This window comes from Engraulis encrasicolus, chromosome 16, assembly GCF_034702125.1.
Source record: "Engraulis encrasicolus isolate BLACKSEA-1 chromosome 16, IST_EnEncr_1.0, whole genome shotgun sequence".
Taxonomy (NCBI): Eukaryota; Metazoa; Chordata; class Actinopteri; order Clupeiformes; family Engraulidae; genus Engraulis; species Engraulis encrasicolus.
In genome coordinates, this window is record NC_085872.1 from 746718 (window position 1) to 766750 (window position 20033).

General features: G+C 39.4%; 1 protein-coding gene across 1 annotated transcript; it reads left to right on the forward strand.

Moving 5' to 3' along the window:
- Positions 1-288: 288 nt before the first annotated feature.
- bpnt2 (3'(2'), 5'-bisphosphate nucleotidase 2) lies at positions 289-19782 on the forward strand. The gene is made up of 5 exons (XM_063218200.1): positions 289-1079; positions 2801-2960; positions 3832-3927; positions 17625-17786; positions 18995-19782. Exons 1-5 carry the CDS (start codon positions 741-743, stop codon positions 19255-19257), a joined length of 1020 nt encoding a protein of 339 aa, XP_063074270.1. The 5' UTR covers positions 289-740; the 3' UTR covers positions 19258-19782.
- The last annotated feature ends 251 nt before the right edge of the window (positions 19783-20033 follow it).

A 20033-nucleotide genomic window follows, 5' to 3' on the forward strand; every position in this document is an offset into this window, starting at 1 on the left:
CCTTGAGTCATGCTCCATAGCATCATTTAATTCTGCAGCAGCGACCCATTCATTGCTCTCATCCCTTATACAAATTACTTGACAATACTCTCTCTTATAATAGGCTACCAGCCATAGCTCTTCGCATGAAAAACGTTAATACATTTATGATAGTGATGATGACCAGAAATTGGAGTAGGCATAAACAGTTTTATTTCTACTGTATTCGATTTTGCGATACCAACTTTTATTTTGAAAGCTGAAAAGCGTGACAGGAAGTTCAGTGGACCAATTGCTTCGCTCTGTGAGGACGTGGAAGTAGTGAAGTTTGCGTGGCGGACCTGTAACAGTGGATATCTCTGCACAGTTGTTTCTTTTCTTGTGCTGACAGTCATGTTAACATTGGCGCAAAAGCTGTTCAGCTGTTGAGTTAAAAGCGAAAAACATTTTCTGCTGCAGACGTGTTCCTTTTAACCTGGCTTCTCAGGATCTCCATTCAGCCTCGTATTACATTTTATTTTCTATTGACATTGTTGTCAGTGTAATGCTAACGACAACAATATAACCGTCGGTAGGGGTACACAACGTATTACGTTGGCGATTTTGAAGTATGCCCTCTCCAAGTCATATTCGTTGCGGAATCAGATAGTTAGCAGTTCTCCAGCAAGACAGGAGTAGGCAATCGGTAGACTATAACATTGTCTGGCAGTCGACACCACCAGCCACTTAGTTGTTAGCTCAGTTGCAAGTAGAGCTTCGCGATGGCACCCATGGGTATCAGATTGTCCCCTCTTGGTGTGGCTGTGTTCTGTTTGCTAGCAGTGGGAGTCATTTATCACCTCTACGCAGGAGTGATATCAAGCAGAATAAATTCCTTCAGACAGCAGAAAAAAGTGAATTTGCGGGATTTATTAGCTCTTTCTATCGAAGCTGCTGTCGCAGGTGGACTCGAAGTGAAGAGAATTCGTGAGGACAGTGCTCTCGAAGAGAGGTCCAAGGGGAAGACCAAGGAAGGGGCCAGTGAGAAACTAACAGAAGGAGATCTGAGTTCTCATCGCAAAATGTATTACCTCTTCAAAGACACATACCCATTTCTTCAGGTAAGACCGCACTCGTCCGCTCAATTTCTGTGGTGCCCATTCCCAAGTATTGTAGGCCTAGCCTACTTGGGTAAGGGGATGGAGACTCCCAACTGAGATCGCTCCCGGACGTGCGGTCCCAGGTGTTTCTATCACTCCCGGACGTGCGGTCCCACCCGATTATATTTCACGTATTATCATATACTGCCACATACAAGCAATTTAGGGTTAGGGTTAGGGTTAGGTTTAGGGTTATGGTTAGATTTAGGGTTAAGGTTAGGTTTAGGGTTAAGGTTAGGGTTAGAAACAAAAAACTAACATCAACAAGATAACTGGCTCCGTCATATGGCGGTGGTACCGATAGTCTGGCTAGTGGGAGCGAGATGAAATGGGAGCGTCCTGAGTTGGGAGCGTCAATCTGGGAATCGCCTACTTGTACTCGCACTATGTAAACACATAACAACCACATAGCCTTCACCATCTCTATAATTTGTTTTGTCATTCTCTTATCTTCTTGCTCTTTACCCTCATGAACTGTGAATTGTTTTTTGTTAAGATACGGTCCGTTAAATGAGATCTTGTTCTTCTGCCTCCGATGGTTTGGGCCTTACATACCCGCATAATGCTCTTGTAGTTACAGTGCATTCATAGATGGGCATGTTATGTTGTGTAAGCTTAATGTTTATAGTTGTAGGCCTACAGCTCTTTGGGGTTTGTCCACTGTGTATGCCTGATGTAAGCCTGTTTGGCATGGAACACCTAAGCTTAACCTAGTTCATCCATCGACAGGTCAACACTGCATCTTGACCAGGTTCCTCAAAAGCTTTTAACCAAATCAATCCCCATGTTTTACCCACAGAAAAAATGGAGCCTGACTTTACTATACAACGCTGATTTTGTGTGTATGCAAAGTAGCACATCATTTATGAAGTATGCCATCATTTGCATATCTTAACATAAAAATATATGTTTTCTTCTCATCATCAGTAATCATTTGAGAAAGTTTCATGGTGATAATTTTCAGCCTATTCACCTAGCAGTCTACATATTCATGCTAATTACTGAAATTGCCTAAAGTTCAACTTTGGTGGTTTTGTTTGACCTCAATGTAGGGAGGTTTGTTGACTGCAATCGATTTAACAATTACTTAAGGATTGTTGATTTGGAGTTACATTTCATGATTGGTTTTCACGTTCGGCTAGATTGTGGAGACCTTTTGTAGGGATGCATCAGTCCAACCTCTGGGTTGTGTGTAAGTACTCTAAGTGATGAATTCCGGATATTTTTATGTAGCACTATCACAACTAGGGGTAGGTATTGCCAACCACCTCGAGATTGGATACACATCCTGATACAGGGGTCACGATACGACACGTATATGTGCATCCCGACACGGTGATACTGCAATGTTTTTTTTTCTTTCTTTTTTTTAATTTTTAAGAAAACAGACACATGTATTTAACAAAATGTTAATTTGTTCTGTAGAGCAACAGTTAAACTGTTGTGAACACGGCCTCCACAAAACTGTTGGCCTATACTGTTGATGATGTGATGCGCATCACGAATGCCAGTTGCTGTGTAGCGAATTCCAACTTGGTCAATGTATCTTATTAAAATGAAATATTGACACTGATGCCTCTGATACAATAAATGTATCGTGAAGAGGCCTGTGACGATGTATCTCAATATCGATATTTTTAACACACCCTAATCATAATGTTTTTATACTTCCACCAATGTAGGTTAATTCGGAGGAGCACGATGAAGTGGAAAATCACGATGTTTTGTGGTCTCGTAAAATTCCCAGTGATGTCCAGCAGAAGATAAAAACAAGTAAAGAAGTGGATGCAGATAAGATCATTGTTTGGATTGACCCACTAGATGCAACACAAGAGTACACAGGTATTGTTTACTTTTTACCCTGCACTCTTTGGCCACGCAATCTAAACGATTTCTCCATTTTGGCTTTAACATTGTCAGATCGCACACCCCTTTTGAAATATGTGATTATTTTTAATATAAATCATATAAGTCATTAACCCTCCCGAATACAGACAAAGAAAAATCTTTGAATGCCAATCCCTAGTTGGGAGTGTCTGTAATGAGTCAGTTTCATGGTTTTGTTTTGATAAGATTTCTTTTTTAAAAAGTGTGACTAAAAAGATGGTTGCACCGGTGTGACCAGCCATCAGAAGAACAAAATGAATTGGCTATACTAAACACCCATTATACTGAGGATACAAATAATAGGCATTATGTTATGTAGTAGTGGCCCTTCACACAATGAAAATTATTTTAAAACTGTTGTCATTAATTCGTTCAACTCTGAACTAACTCTCTCCTTCTCCCTCCTTTCGCTGACAGCCTACTTGACTGTCTCCGCTTTTAGAATGACAATATTCGCTTTATAACTTCTTTGTTTAGCCTATATATCGTGTATGTCTGTGTGAAAATGCTTCAATTTCCAGGATCAACAATATATGAGAATTGAGGAAATTGCATCTCAAAAGTAACAATGATGATGTTGTGTGTTTTTTGACTGCAAGTTCCTCCACACAGAAAAAAAGCATTAGTACAAAATAATGAAGATATTATATCGAAGAAAAAAACTTTTATAAGTTGCACTGGAATGTAAGTGGCACCCATTTTGAGTTTTTCTTAATGGGGCCATAGCTGTGACCCCCATGAAGAAAGTGACTTATGGTATGGAAAATTAGGGTATGTCATGAAATTTGAACTTTTGTGTGTTTTGTGCTTTTTTCTGTCTCCACAGAGAACCTCAGGAAATATGTTACAACTATGGTCTGTGTGGCTGTAGATGGCAAACCTGTCATTGGTGTGATTCACAGCCCTTTCACACAATACACAGGTAAGATACACACATAGATTAGATACACACATAGATTCCACACTTACAATGTTAACTTGTAATATTCATGAAGGAAAAAGGAACACCTTAATCAATCAATTTGAGTTCCTCATAAATGTAACATGGCTGTAATTCAATGCTTTATAAATGGGTGGTTGACGTTTAAGGGCGTAACACAAAAAAGTTATTCCAATTCCTGAAAAAAATGATGGGAAAAATTGATAAAAAAAATTGAAAAAAATAAAGCTCTTAGTGGTCTGTGGAATTCTGCCTACTTTTTGCCATTTTTTGAAAAATGTGCCATGCGGTGTGACATCCTTGGTGTGACATTTCTGTAAGATACAATAAAATCAATAATATTCTGCACAAACTTATCCCCCATGCTCTTTGTACTATTGTTCCTTTGTACTATTGTACTATTGTCCCCCCCCCCCCCCCCCCCCCCCCCCCCCCCCACACACACACACACACACACACACACACAACTTCCCACCCACACACACATATGCATTGTACAGGCAAACAACTGTGATTTCACTGCATGGTTTCACTGTATTACTTGTAGTAATTGTGTGAATGTGACAAATCAATCTCCTGGTATCCTTATATCCTTGCATGATACATGAAAAACAAGTAAGGATTGAGTAACACTTTGCATAAGCATGTCACACCGCAGGACATGAAGTCACACCACAGGAAATTCACTGCATTGTGGCCATGTAATCATTTTGTATACATGACTGACCTCTTGGTTCATGCTAACTAGATAATGATATTGTGTTTAATAATCTTAATATGTGTTTTCATTTATAAAAAAACTTTTTTCCTTTTTATAAGAGCAGTCACACCACAGGACACCATAAAATGAACCTAAGCATTGCGTGACAGAAACATTCCAATATGTATACATATTAAGAGGTTAATAGTCACTTTAAACTTCCACAGCACTCTCCAATAACTTGGGTACTGACTGGTTAGGTGCCTGTCTTTAATACCCTTGTAGTTGGCCTTGCAGCTGCCCATCCACAAACCTGACATACATGTCACCCTGCAGGACGCAATTTGTGTTACAAAATTGAACTTGTAGTTAATATTACTGTATTGAGTTTTTTTCACATTCATATATTTTAATATAAGGTTAATATTTATGCAATCATGCCAAATGCTTCATATATTATTCAAAATGTTGTTGGTTAATTTATATATATATTATATATTCCAGGTTTCATTAATGTTACAGTCACTCCACAGGACATGGGTCATTTCACGTGAAATCAGACACTTTGGGACCCGACCGACCCGGATTTCGATCATACTTGGTGTGCCTTTTCAGTAGCAAGGTAGCACCCCAGAACTGCATTGGTTTGAATCTGACACTAATATTAAGGGAGAAACAGACTAGGAAAGGTTCACATGTGAGGGTAGGACACTATACATTCAGCCTTGAATATATCAGTCAGTGTTAGTCACAAAAAGATGCCTGTGGTGTTGTTTGAAAGCTCTTTTCTGGCTCTACATATTACACAATCACCTTGGAATACAACTACTCTCAGAATATGAATTATGATAAATTGAAAAATTAAAAATTGAATATCTAAAAAAACTCATATTTTAAAATGGCCAGTTCCTTGTCCAAACGTAGCCGGCAATGTCATGAGCAGCACCTAAAATGCTGGTGTTCGGTTTGTTATTCATTTCAGAGAGAATTTGACTCACAAATATGGCATCATACAGACCACTTACTAATAATATGGTAATACCATAGTAGCATCACATGACAAAACAAAAACAAAACAAAATGGTCAGTGTCCATGGTCCCAGGTTTCAGAAACTAAGGCAGATGTCCATTTATACATACCAAATGATGATATGTGAATGTTTGAACATTCCTTCTCTGTGTACCTGTGCCATCTTCCCTTTACCGTACTTTAAAGAGATAATCAATGGCTACACTCTCATTTTGTACTCTACCAGTGCATTTGAAGCAACAGCTGTGTCTTTTGTAGATAATGTATAAGTACGTCCCGTTGCAGTTACAGGTTCCACTACCAGAAGCATATCCTGATGATCCATGACAAGTCTATCTGGTCTGAAGGGAAAAGTGAAGGATGGAGATGGCCCATGAGGATGCAGGAAGTTCAGTTTCACCTCTCCAGTGCTCGGCATACATTCCTCAGCACATGCTAGCCACCAGTTGCCATCATATACAGCTACAACATACCCTTTGATGCTTGAAAATGTAACACATTCCTTTACTGAGCTCACTCTTTCAACTCTGCCTTCTCTGAATGCTCAAAATGGCCTAACTTCCACTGTGTCCATTGACAATGGGCAGAAGCTGTGTAGTTTTTGAGTACCTGGAATAGTTCTTGCAGATTCAAACCGTTTCAACAAGTTCTCAGCTTCATGATGGTACATATCTGTTGTGGCAAACTGGCAATGGATGTTCTTGACATTATCCTTGACAAATTCAAACAGTTGGTATGGCGTTACAATTTAATTGTCAATAGGACGTTGCAGACTTCCTGCACAATATAAGAACCTTAAAATTACAACAAATTTGTGCCACCACGAGGCAGATTTTCACATACCTGCAGAGTGGCACTTTTTTGCCACATCACATGGCAAAGGTCCATGTGATGGCGTTGGAGGGACAGTTAAATGGCTTGCTGCACGAGCAAGTCTGCAACGTCCTATTGACAATTAAATTATAACGCCATACCAACTGTTTGAATTTGTCAAGGATAATGTCAAGAACATCCATTGCCAGTTTGCCACAACAGAGATGTACCATCATGAAGCTGAGAACCTGTTGAAAAGGTTTGAATCTGCAAGAACTATTCCAGGTACTCAAAAACTACACAGCTTCTGCCCATTGTCAATGGACACAGTGGAAGTTAGGCCATTTTGAGCATTCAGAGAAGGCAGAGTTGAAAGAGTGAGCTCAGTAAAGGAATGTGTTACATTTTCAAGCATCAAAGGGTATGTTGTAGCTGTATATGATGGCAACTGGTGGCTAGCATGTGCTGAGGAATGTATGCCGAGCACTGGAGAGGTGAAACTGAACTTCCTGCATCCTCATGGGCCATCTCCATCCTTCACTTTTCCCTTCAGACCAGATAGACTGTCATGGATCATCAGGATGTGCTTCTGGTAGTGGAACCTGTAACTGCAACGGGACGTACTTATACATTATCTACAAAAGACACAGCTGCTGCTTCAAATGCACTGGTAGAGTACAAAATGAGAGTGTAGCCATTGATTATCTCTTTAAAGTACGGTAAAGGGAAGATGGCACAGGTACACAGCGAAGGAATGTTCAAACATTCACATATCATCATTTGGTGTGTATAAATGGACATCTGCCTTAGTTTCTGAAACCTGGGACCATGGACACTGACCATTTTTGTTTTGTTTTTGTTTTGTCATGTGATGCTACTATGGTATTACCATATTATTAGTAAGTGGTCTGTATGATGCCATATTTGTGAGTCAACTTCTCTCTGAAATGAATAACAAAACGAACACCAGCATTTAAGGTGCTGCTCATGACATTGCCGGCTACGTTTGGACAAGGAACTGGCCATTTTAAAATATGAGTTTTTTAGATATTCAATTTTTAATTTTTCAATTTATCATAATTCATATTCTGAGAGTAGTTGTATTCCAAGGTGATTGTGTACTATGTAGAGCCAGAAAAGAGCTTTCAAACAACACCACAGGCATCTTTTTGTGACTAACACTGACTGATATATTCAAGGCTGAATGTATAGTGTCCTACCCTCACATGTGAACCTTTCCTTGTCTGTTTCTCCCTTAATATTAGTGTCAGATTCAAACCAATGCAGTTCTGGGGTGCTACCTTGCTACTGAAAAGGCACACCAAGTATGATTGAAATCCGGGTCGGTCGGGTCCCAAAGTGTCTGATTTCACGTGAAATGACCCACATTTGACATACAAACCTTTACATAAATCTTAACAGAAATGTTTCTTCTCATCTGAGACTAATATGAAACAGAATGTACCACATCTTCTTTCATTTACATTTGTTTTAAGAGGAAAAATAACAGTTTTGTAGGTTTTTAATCAATGTTACGTAAAAACAAGGCGTCACGTCAACCACCCAAATGCAGATTTTGTGACTAATAGTAGAAGTTGTTAAACATACACTAAATCCACCCTTAGTATACCCCATGTTATTCCCCTAATATCTGTAAGATAGGTACAATACAAAACAGGCAGTGGACCAGAAGAGGGATGACATGGATTTGTTTACAAAACCCAAGGAAGAAAATCAAAAGAACCATGCTAACAAATAAGTTTCGCCAACGTGGTGATACTACTGCACACTGATGCTGTAGGATTGATATTTTACCAGTATGGATGTGTTCATATTGATAATAAGCATGATAATAATGATGATCTGTCTGTATTCATTGTATACATGCACCTGTGATGGGTGTACAGCTTGGGAAATTAATTGTTGGTAAATTTCCTGTTTTTTAATTAGATGTCTTAATTCATCAAGCTGCATTTTGCGCACTTCTTCTTTGCAAAACACCTTCAATGTAGTTGGACTGAGAATGTGACTGTGAACAGCTATTTTCAGATTTCTCTTAAGATTCTCAGTAGGGGGCAAAACAATAATACACTTTTTAAAAAACAATTTCATTGTAGCTTTTGCTTTATGCATAGGTCATTAGCCGGCTGCGCGTTATTAGACTCTTTCGCGCACTGGTGTACTTCAGGCTGGTTTGGTGCATTCTTCCGCTGACCACATCCCCAAACTCCAGGGCCATGCTGTGTTCACACTGTCGTGCTGGCAGTCGCTACAGGTTATGGCCTCGCTTGTGAGAGAACTCGCTGATAGGCCACAATCCCTTTTTAAAATAATATAGTTGGGGCAAAGTGTGTGGACCTATGGATTAATGCTGTCACTGTTACTAGAGAAAGTACAGTCAGGCCAACTTCGATTTGTGGAGGTTATTTACTAAGTAAACCCATTAATCTATCTACAAATACAGTATGACCAGCTTTTCACAGAAGCTGCAATGTACAAGTACATTGCTGATAGCATTCAATATTCACTAGTGTGAGTCAGCACTAGTTTATTCTCTAAATATGTCCTCTTGTATTCTTGCATTGGGTTTCATTCCAGATTAGAAAAATAAAAAGAACAAAAGGCTGTGGTAATAAGACAGAATAATAATTATAATCATCATAATTTAATACTTTTTACATACTTTCCAGTAACCCAAGGTCGCTTTACAAAATGAGATGGGGCAAGGGAATAGGGGGAGAAGAGAGGAGGGGTAGAAGTGGAGTTGGGGGGCAGAGTGGTTAAGGTCCATAGGCCTCAGAGAATAAGTGTGATTTGAGGCGCTTTTTGAACGTTGCCAGTGTGGGGGCTTGGCGGGTATGGAGAGGTAGACTGTTCCAAAGGGTGGGCTCTGTCGCTAAAAGTCCGTAGCCCGGACCGGGGGATGAGAAGTGGATCCACGCCAGAGGACCTCAGGGACCTTAATTGGCAATGGTGCTGGATGAGATCGCAGAGGTACTGGGGAGCAAGAGCATGGAGGGATTTGTATGTGAGGAGTAGGATTTTGTAGGGCCTAGGGCCTGATGGCACAGAATAGCCTGTGTCAATGCCACTCCCTTCACTTACACATTGAGTTCAGACTGCTCCTGTGCTCATTATTCGTGTGTCAATGTGTCAAGGGTGAAGATGTCGTCAGCATTTACCAAGCAGTCCTGACAGACGAGTGTGCCCAGTCAGAGTGGAAAAGAATGTGCGCCAACAGGAAGTCCCTCTTTTATAGCCTCAACTCAGAGTAGAGTAGAGTAGACTTTTATTGTATACAAATACAAATACACTTAAAATACACTTAAATACAATACACTAATAGTATATTTTCTAATACCACACTTTAGCACATTACTTTAAAAATACAAATACACTTAAACTATACTTTAAATACAATACACTAATAGTGTATTTTGTAATACCACACTTTAGCACATTACTTAAAAAAATACAAATACACTTAAAATACACTTAAATACAATACACTAATAGTTTATTTTCTAATACCACACATTAGCACATTACTTTAAAAATACAAATACACTTAAAATACATTTAAAATGCAATACACTAATAGTACATTTTTTAAAACTATATGTAAGTACATTACTTTAAAAATATAAATGTATTTAAAATGTGATTAAAATACACTCAATTATAAGTATATTTTTAAAAACATATTTAAGTACTGTACTTACAAAATATAGTGTACTTAAAATATACTTATCGAAAATTAAATATATTTCAAATACACTTAAGTACAAAATTTTGACCTGGGGTATCTAAGTAAAAATCATTCAATTAACAACTAACAGGTAAAATATCTTCTGATCGCTGTCATTATATGCGCTGGGCTACAAATATGCTGTTCAAGAGGCTAGATAAAGATTATTCATACAGAAGTATCAATGTTTTGTTCCGAGGCCGTCTGCATGCAAAATGTGAAGAAACATAGCTTTCTAAAAAGCTTTACCAGTGTAATTAGTTGCCAAGATAAATGTGGTTGCATCAGGGTGTCGTTTGCAAAATTACTTTAAGTAACTTATGTTAAATGCGTTGCTTGAATAACCAATAGGTCTACTATAGTTCATTTGATGGTGTACTTCAACTGAGAACATGAGTGCGTTTACATGCAGTTCAGTATCCCGAATATGAGGCATATCCCGGTTATGATCATATTCGGGATAAGGTGTTTATATGCGCATAGAACGTTATATCCCAGTCTACATTCTTGGCCGTTATAGAATTCTCTTCAAATGCGTGTAGCCTGGATACCAGCTACAGCGTTCCATGGGAAGCCCCTATATTCGGGATAAGGTGTATACATGCGTCAGTATCCCGGCTTCTTTTGGAAATCTCCACCTAGCATATCCCGATTTCTCAGTATCCCAAATAAGGGCTTATTCGGGATACTGAAGTGTTTATATGCGCAAACGCAAATTCGGGATACTTAATATCCCGATCATAATCGGGATACTGAACTGCATGTATACGCACTCCATGTAGCCTACCAGCTGTCATTCTGAATGACTCAAGGCGCAAATACAGCCCTCCCGGTCGTCACGACGTGAATCTAGTGAGTCCTGCCATATCTGGTCTTCCTAGAAAAAAATCTGTGGCCTCATCCATTTGCCCACAGATTGTTCCTGTTCATGGCAGCCCACAGCTCCACCTGCAGGACTGGACACAGTAGGCAGACCCTTATGAGCACACAGCCAAGCAAACTTTTAATGCTGCTGTTCATTTGTCCTCACCAGAGCACCACCCACATTGATCTCATTAACATAATGAGCCATTTGCAAGTTGTGATCTTGAAAATGAAAATGCAAAAGGGAGATGAAAACGAAATTGCAAACTCCCATCTGTTTTCATTTTTAATTTCCATCTTCCAGCATACATTGTGCATGGTGAGAGGAAAAAGAAGTGTGGACTCGCATTTTCCCATATATTTTTTACATTTTAATATTTGGCAGTATTATACCATGATTGTAATGAAAATAAAATAACAAATGTGTTTTTTCAATTTATTTTTTGACACAAATAACTGTCATGAAAAGGAAAAGCCAAATGGAACTAGATTGCATTCTCACAGAAAATGCTGGAAGTGGGCTTGCCTTTTGGGGCAGAGTTGAGCAATTTTATTTTTGATATCTCTATCCCTAAATTAAAAACAAACTACTATTGAGAAAACAAAGCTAAAAGAAATGTTGGAAAAAATCCATCCACCCAGTCAGAAGTTATGGGCCAAACAATTCAGCCATCTTGGATTCAGCCATCTTGAAAGTGTTGTAGCTCCGCGTTTTGGGGATATACTAAATGACATACATGGTATTTTAAGTTGGCTAAGGAACACTGCATATGATATAATTTTGAAAATCATCATGGGTCCGAGTGGGATTCGAACTCACAACCTCCATATCTCTAATCCAGCACATTTACCATTGAGCCAAGCAGCTGGCTGTCATAAACATTCCAGCAAGACAATATCAGATTGCATTAAAGAGCTGAACAATAGACTTCCAGAATGGTAGTTGCAGGTGCTCGTTAAGAATAGAATGTTGAGAGAAAGTGACAGTTGAGATGGAACCTTTTATTGGCAGCACCTGTTCTGATTGACTGTATGGCAGTTAGTATGGTGCTCTAAGGCAGAGGGCAGAATCAAAAACAGTTTCTAGGTCTTAAGATTGCTGTTGTTAAAAAACTAAAAAGAATTCACCTTTGGCTAAGGCCCGCCCTTAAGTGCTTTTTGACCAATCACAGCGCAGCAAAAGGACAACCTCGGACAAACCTCGGACAGTTTTGACAGCGCTCCATTGAACTCAATGCTGAAATCGCATGTTTTCAAGTAGTTAGCGAGATACGGTCGTATTATTATTAAAATATGATTGGAAATTGTGCCTGGGGTATTTGTGACAAAGGTGCAAGTTTCCCCGCGATGTAACGGGACCGGTAATCGCTTTCCTCTTTACCTAAAACCCTACTAATAGGCTATTACTAGCAGCTGGATAGTCTGCCTTGAAGGGTCTCGGCAGCCTCACACTCGACTTGAAAGCACACGGATCAAAAACATACTTTGTGTGCTCCGATCATGCCACCATCTCATTCGTGTCACTTTTCAGTAAGGTTGTAAGCAAACCACGAACCTGTTTCAGAGTAGGATTTTGGATTTCTGACCTAATTAATGAAGAAACACTGCTAGCAAAGTTAACTATCGGTCACGGCTGGAGTGTTTTGACCAGCTGATGGACGTTATTTTGTTAAGCTAGGCCTACTGAAGATATAAACGCCAAACGTCAATGTTACACACTGCCGTTGTAGCTTTGAAGATGACCATAGCCATCACGTTGTGTGATTTCGTTTTCGTCAATCAAGTTTGAGTCAGGGCTCAAAAGATATGCGAGCTCAGCTTACCATGGTGCTGGTTACAATGCCTATACCCATAGAAGAGCCCATAGCTGTGATGCATCGCATGACCGTTCAGAAAATAAATACTTATAGCCTATTCACAATACTATGAATGCGTTTTTTATTTATTAGGAGTGAATAACTGCTGCGATTTGCAGTCACTGCATAAATCACGTTGATATCTCAGCATTGAAAATGTATCTGTCCGACCTAGCAACTGTAACTAAAGAGGGCGGGGCTTAGCCAAAGGCGAATTGGCACATGTCCTGCTCACAGATTGGAGTCATACGTGTGATCTTTCTAACAGTCTTTGAATGAAGTTTATAGGCTAAATGGTTCAGTCACAAATGGACCTCTTGTGGAAGATGTGCTGACCTCTTCAGAAAGGCACTTCAAGAGTCAATGGGAAAAGCCATTGGGCCAGCCCTGCAGTTTTTACACACCTGCCATTTAAAAAGTAATGGGAGTTGGGACATGATACTTTCACAGTTTGGAGTCATCTCATAGAGCTCACTAACAACGCGTCAACTAAACTTCTTGGTGAAAGTGTTGATGTTTTTTGACCGAAAAAGCCTCCTACACTCTGATCTGTAGAGTGACGGAACACTGTCTCCTGAAGGTTCTACCATTGTTTTCAATGGCGACCCAAACTTGCACAAAATCGCCAAAAAACGGAAAAACGACAAGAGCCACGGACACGCTATAGCAGAACAAATGATCTCAAAGACGAGCCGGTCGTTTTAGTGTTTGAACGGTGTCTCTATCTCGAAAGGCCTAGGAGGAGATCCATTTTCTATTTTTACTGCCCTGCACAAGAAAGCAACAAAGCAAGCAAGCATAAACGTACTTAGAGATTACTATAATCGGGCCTTGCTCTGCAAGCCCGCTTAACTATCATTTTAATTTTAAGTATGGCAGTACAATTGCACTGGTATTTTGAAAATGAAACCGCAACATTAGTCTCTTGTGATTGTCATTTTACGTGGCAGCTTTGGCCTCCCATACCCTAACATCGACTATTAAAAATGTCTGTAAGTGCATATCTTACGTACAGCCACGGCAAAAAATGAGAGACCATGAGAGTTTTTCCTGATTTCATTATGGATACGTATGGGTTTGAGTAAATCAAACATTGTCATTTCATTCTATAAACTTCAGACAACATTTCCTTCGAATTTCGAAAGATAATATTGTCATTTAGATCATTTATTTGCAGAAAATCTCAAAATGGTCAAAATAACACATAAGATGCAATGTGTCTAAATGGCAAAGAAAACAAGATGATATTAACTTTAAAACAACATAATAGTAATGTATTCACTTAGGAAGAATTCAGAAATTAATATTTGGTGGAATAAGCCTGATTTGTAGTCATAGCTTTCATGTGTTTTGGTATGCATTCCATTACTCTACACTCGCCTCCAAAAGAGTTGTCGCCTATCCATCTGTTTGGAATAACAGCTAATAACCTGACTTTCAATTAATCACTTGGCTTCAAAAGTCACTCATATGAAAGCTACAACCCTCCCGAATGAAAATGTATGTACAAAAATAAATTTCATGCACCAACGAAAGATTGACCCTTTATTGAACACAGACAGGCAGATTTTGACAAGACAAAAGTTTTGTCGCCTATCGAACATAATGTGAAAATGAGCAGATAAGTCACTTCAGAACACTTCAAATACGCAGATTGGGTGTCATACTTAATCACTGAATCACTCTCACCTCTCCAGAAAATCAACTTTGGCCTTAGGTGTATGTTTAGGGTCATTGTAATCATGGAAAGCAACACAATGAAAATCAATGGAGTTCAATGAGAGACGGTGACATATTCGCTATTCGTAGAGCAATACATGTTTAACTTCATGATTTAATCAATGTTAAAAGCCCTCAAACACCTGCAGCATGCATGCAGCTCCTCATAAGAGCTGTATCTGTACCATGTTTCACTTTATGCACCATTTCTCTTTTTTCATATTCTTCATCTCCAACACCATATAGTTTTGATGCTATCAGTTCTAAAATGGTTGATCTTGGGATCTTGACTTCAGAGTATGAGTCCCATTAGCCTTCATTTTTGTCAGAATTAGGCTTGACATACTCTTGGTTGGCTTTTTTGAGACAGGACAGTGGGAGAGACTTCTTTGGTGTTAAAGGTGAAGAATTTGGAATAAATACATGGTGCCTAAAGTCAAACATGGGAGGGATACAGCTCTTATGTGGAGCTGCATGCATGCTGCTGGTGTGTGAGGGCTTTTATCATTCATTACATCATGAAGTTAAAAATGTATTGCTCTACGAATAGCAAATATATCACCACCTCTCATTGAACTCCATTGATTTTCATTGTGTTGCTTTCCAGGATTACAATGACCCTAAACATACACCTAAGGCCAAAGTTGATTTTCTGGAGAGGTGTGAGTGAATCAGTGATTAAGTATGACACCCGATCTGCGTATTTGAAGTGTTTTGAAGTGACTTATCTGCTCATTTTCACATTATGTTCGATAGGCGACACAACTTTTGTCTTGTCAAAATCTGCCCTGTCTGTGCTCATTAAAGGGTCAATCTTTCGTTGGTGCATGAAAAATGTTTTTGTTCATTCATTTTCATTCAAGAGGGTTGTAGCGTTCATATGAGTGACTTCTTCTTAATTGAAAGTCAGTTTATTAGCTGTTATTCCAAACAGATTGGTAGGCGACAACTCTTTTGGAGGCGAGTGTATTCCATTACTACTTTATTCCAGGCCTGGTGCAAGAATTCAAGTTGCTGAGCTTGGGTTGATGGCTTGTGACCATCCAGTTTCCTCTTGATCACATTCCAGAGGTTTTCAAGGGGGTTCGGCAGTGATCTCCATTCTTGTCCAGGCACTGCTGGCAACTTGAATGTCACACAGACCTCTTGGTATTTTCACATTCAATGGCTATTAAGTTAGTGACTGATGGCATACAGTTCACTCATCAGTGTGTGAAAGAAGTTTTAACAATAACATGTTTTTTTAAATTTGTTGTTGCATTTAGTTTTAAGCTTAATAATCACCTGGTAAATAATTATTTTTAAATGTGTATATTGATCCTGTATATTGATCAGTCCCTCCAGTTTTTCGCGATTCAGCGATCGCGTGGATTCATGCAAATTCAATGATATTCCGCATAATTTCACGATGCAACGTAATTCCTGTAAAGCCGCATTTTTCCCGCAAATGTTCCCCTTTGTCCCCTTCAACATTCTGTGGAGTTTATAGGCAGCTGGCATCCAGCATGTTGCATTGCAGCTTGGATATCTCAAGACTTATTGCACACATGTTATTCTATGTTTGCTGACATGAATAGCATGCTGCAAATTGTGTTCTGGTATTGGAGTGCTTCGTGGTTCCGCTTGTGGTTGCGCGTGATCAGCCTGGACTTCGGTGCGCTCAACACAGTCCTCGGGGCTGATGTAGTCGGGCTGCTTTTCTTTGAGCTGGAAGCATAACAAGCCGGGGCACTTTATGCAGACCCCTCTGTCACGCTTGTGATGTGAACTTCATGCACGCTGCAGCAGACATCTCCGCGCCAGCTTTCGAGTGAAAAAGTTGCATAAAGCTTGAAAAGTTGTATCCAAATGATAGGCGTGGCGTCTGCCTTTAGCCTACCTGTTTCATTCCTGTGCACGAGAGAGAACACAAGTGCAGTCGGGGAAGTCATCGCAGTTAAATGTAGCAGTTTCTTTTTAAAATAATCATTAGGCTAGTATGTGCGTGCATGGGCTGCACCTCAAGAAGTGAAACAATTCGGTTTTCAAAACAGTAGCTCTACAGACTTGTCAACGTCAAGTTACCATAAAAAAACATCCCCAGACATATTGACTACACTCTCAATCATTTAGTTTTTCCTCCGGTGTCATCCGCTGTCATTTCTCCGGTGTTTTTTTTTGGCGGTTGGTGCGTACCATTAGCCTGGGCGAATAGCCGACTGTTGACTCCGTCAATCAGTCTGGCAAAAGCCATGAGGAATCCGTCTCCGTGGACGATGGGAGATGGTCTGATCTTACTCTATCATTTAAATTAATTGAAGTTCCAAACTCAAATTAAAACCCATGTTGTGGTTTATTAGCATGCCTGTTACGTTATAGCGTCGCACAAACATACAAATAACAAAACCAAAGTGTGAATATAGTTACCTTAACCAATCAGTAACGGAGCTCGCGGGTGAGTTCTACGTCACCACTCTCAACTGTTTGCTGATTGGCGAAACACTGAGAGAACCGAGCTCGAGGCTCATAGCCTACTGGTCAAGTCTGCAGTCGCCCCTGATCGGAGAAAGTCTACGGTGCAGTATCATCTGCAGGGCTAGAAACACCTGCGAGCCGAAGACAAATTACCCCCATGGCCAAATGTAACTTTTGTAAATGTAATTTGTGTTGGGATTTCTACAGAAAATTAAAAGGAAGTGTGTTTCTGAATCTCTCTCTCTTTTGTCTTAAGCCTGCTTAGACTGATTGTGGTTTTCAGTTACCAAAAAACCCCAGAAAGGGGCGCAAAATCTTTGCAAAAAATGAGAAAATGCCGCCACAAAATCTGACATTTTGACCGCAAAAATCACAAAATCCCAGTGCAAAATCCTGGAGGGACTGATTGATGCTGTGTGTGTGTGTGTGTGTGTGTTTGTGTGTGTGTGTGTGAGTGTGTGTGTGTGTTTGTTTGTTTGTTTGTTTGTTTTTCAGCTTGGGCTTTGGTTGATGAAGGTGCCAATGTCACTGCACGATCCAAGTACAGCAGCAGTGCACCCAAGGTCATTGTGTCCCGTTCTCATGCAGGCAAAGTGAAGGGCTTCATAGAGGATGCTTTTGGAAATAATACCGTCGTCATTCCAGCAGGGGGAGCAGGTAAATCATTTTCATATTCGTCATGGATTTCCAGGTACCGTGCCTCTCATTTGATGCAAACTCTATCGACCTCTAATGGTTGACCCTAAATTCTACGCTACTATTGTAAAAATGAAAGGTTCATACAATCATGGAAAACCAGGACAATTACGTAGTGTGATTACGTAGTGTGAGACTTAACATTTACCTCCCAGAAAATGAGACTACTCGGTGAAGCTTTTTAGACGACCTGGGACAGTAGCCACTGTGATTGTGTACACACACACACACACACACACACACACACACACACACACACACACACACACACACACACACACACACACACACACACACACACACACACACACACACACACACACATATACAGCCGCGGCAAAAATTGAGAGACCACTTCAAAAGTTTTTCTGATTTTATAATGGATAGGCATGTGTTTGAGTAAAACAAAAATTGTTATTTCATTCTATAAACTACCAACAGCATTTCCTCCACAAATTTCGAAAGAAAATATTGTAATTTAGATAATTTATTTGCATAAAATCTCAAAAGGTCAAAATGACACATAAGATGCAATGTTTCCAAATCTCAAAAAAGGTAAAGAAAACAAGTTGGTATTAACTTAAAAACACAATAGAGATGTATTATCTTAGGAAGAGTTCAGAAATCAATATTTGGTGGAATAAGCTTGATTTGTAGTCACAGCCTTCATGCATTTTGATGTGAAAGAAAGAAAAAAAACATCGCTTATAAATAAATATCTCTTTCATAAATAGGAATTCCATCATACACCCATACAAACATGTATGGATGTTTGTCTGTATTTTGGTAAACATCTTTTTTTCGAGTAAGATACTTCAAGCCCATGCATTTCCTGGATCCATGTGATGTCAGGTGAACGCCCCTTTAGGAGACCTTCGGTTAGGAGACCTTTGGAGTCTTACAGTTAAGAATGAATGGACGCACATCTCATGCAAGCTCATGTAAGCCGTCACCAAATGCCACAGAAAGACACGAAGAAGGAGATGACAACGCCCACTTAGGAGACCAAACTTGAGCACACTCCTTTGCATTGGGTGGGCGGAGTTTGGGTAATCTTACTCTGATAGAAGATGTTTGATTTTGGTGTTTTCACCAGATCTGTTACGTAATGCATTTTCTGTGTTTCAAATATATGTTGATGATGTGTGTTGTCTTTATTATCCATACAGGTTACAAGGTGCTTGCTCTTCTTGACCCTCCTGGCGAGGATTACGATGAAGCAGATATCTATGTGCATACCACCTTCATTAAAAAATGGGACATTTGTGCTGGTGATGCCATTCTAAAAGCACTTGGTGGCCACATGACTACTCTGAAAGGAGAAGACATTGATTACAAGGGGTCTGAGAAAAATTATGACGGATTGGTTGCCAGCATCAGTCTGGACCACAAAGCTCTTGTGAACCGGTTATCTACTTCTGAGAAACACTAGCTGTTCCGAGCTGTTTAGAATGTTAAAATACACGGATGAAGAAAAACCCTTGAATCAAATGTCAAGCTATTACTTTTATATATCTGATGTAACATAAACTATTCCAGAATAGTTTTTCATTGGTCCTGTTTAGCTTGGCTGGAAAAAAAATGACCAGGGAGGTTTTGTTGAGTGCCTTTGGCATTAGAAAAACGAGCATGATGTATTCAACTGTATTACACAGGTCACACATACCTTGTTTTTTTCGGGTTTGTCAGTGGGTTTCAGATCTGAAGAAAGACATCTATGATTAATGTCTCATCTTGATTCATGGGTTTGTAAATGATTTTAAAGAGTAGGTAAAATTAATCATGTTTGTTGCCGTCACAGTTTTGCCATTTGCTCTCTTGACATTCTTTTAATAATTTTGCAAATGTCAAAATGTTGCAAAATGTCAATTTTGCAAGTGTGACCTGCTGTTACCCTCGGTATATGACATTTCCACCTGTTTTGAACATCTGTATTTATTAAACAGGGTTCACACTGGTTATGGAAATTCAGTAGTTTTTTCCAGTCTTGGAAAGTCATGGGATTTGACTATTTTGCATGTCCAGTCATGGAATACCATGTGATTTTGTAAACAGTGTGTAATCGCAAAACTTTGTCCTTGTCTCTTATTGTTTTTGTTTTGTCTGAAATGTCTAGAGAGCAAAATCTTCAAGAAGCTTTTCAGTTCAAACATGCCTGTAAAATGCAGGTTCAAAGAGAATTTGAAAGATTGGCTATCTCAAATTGAT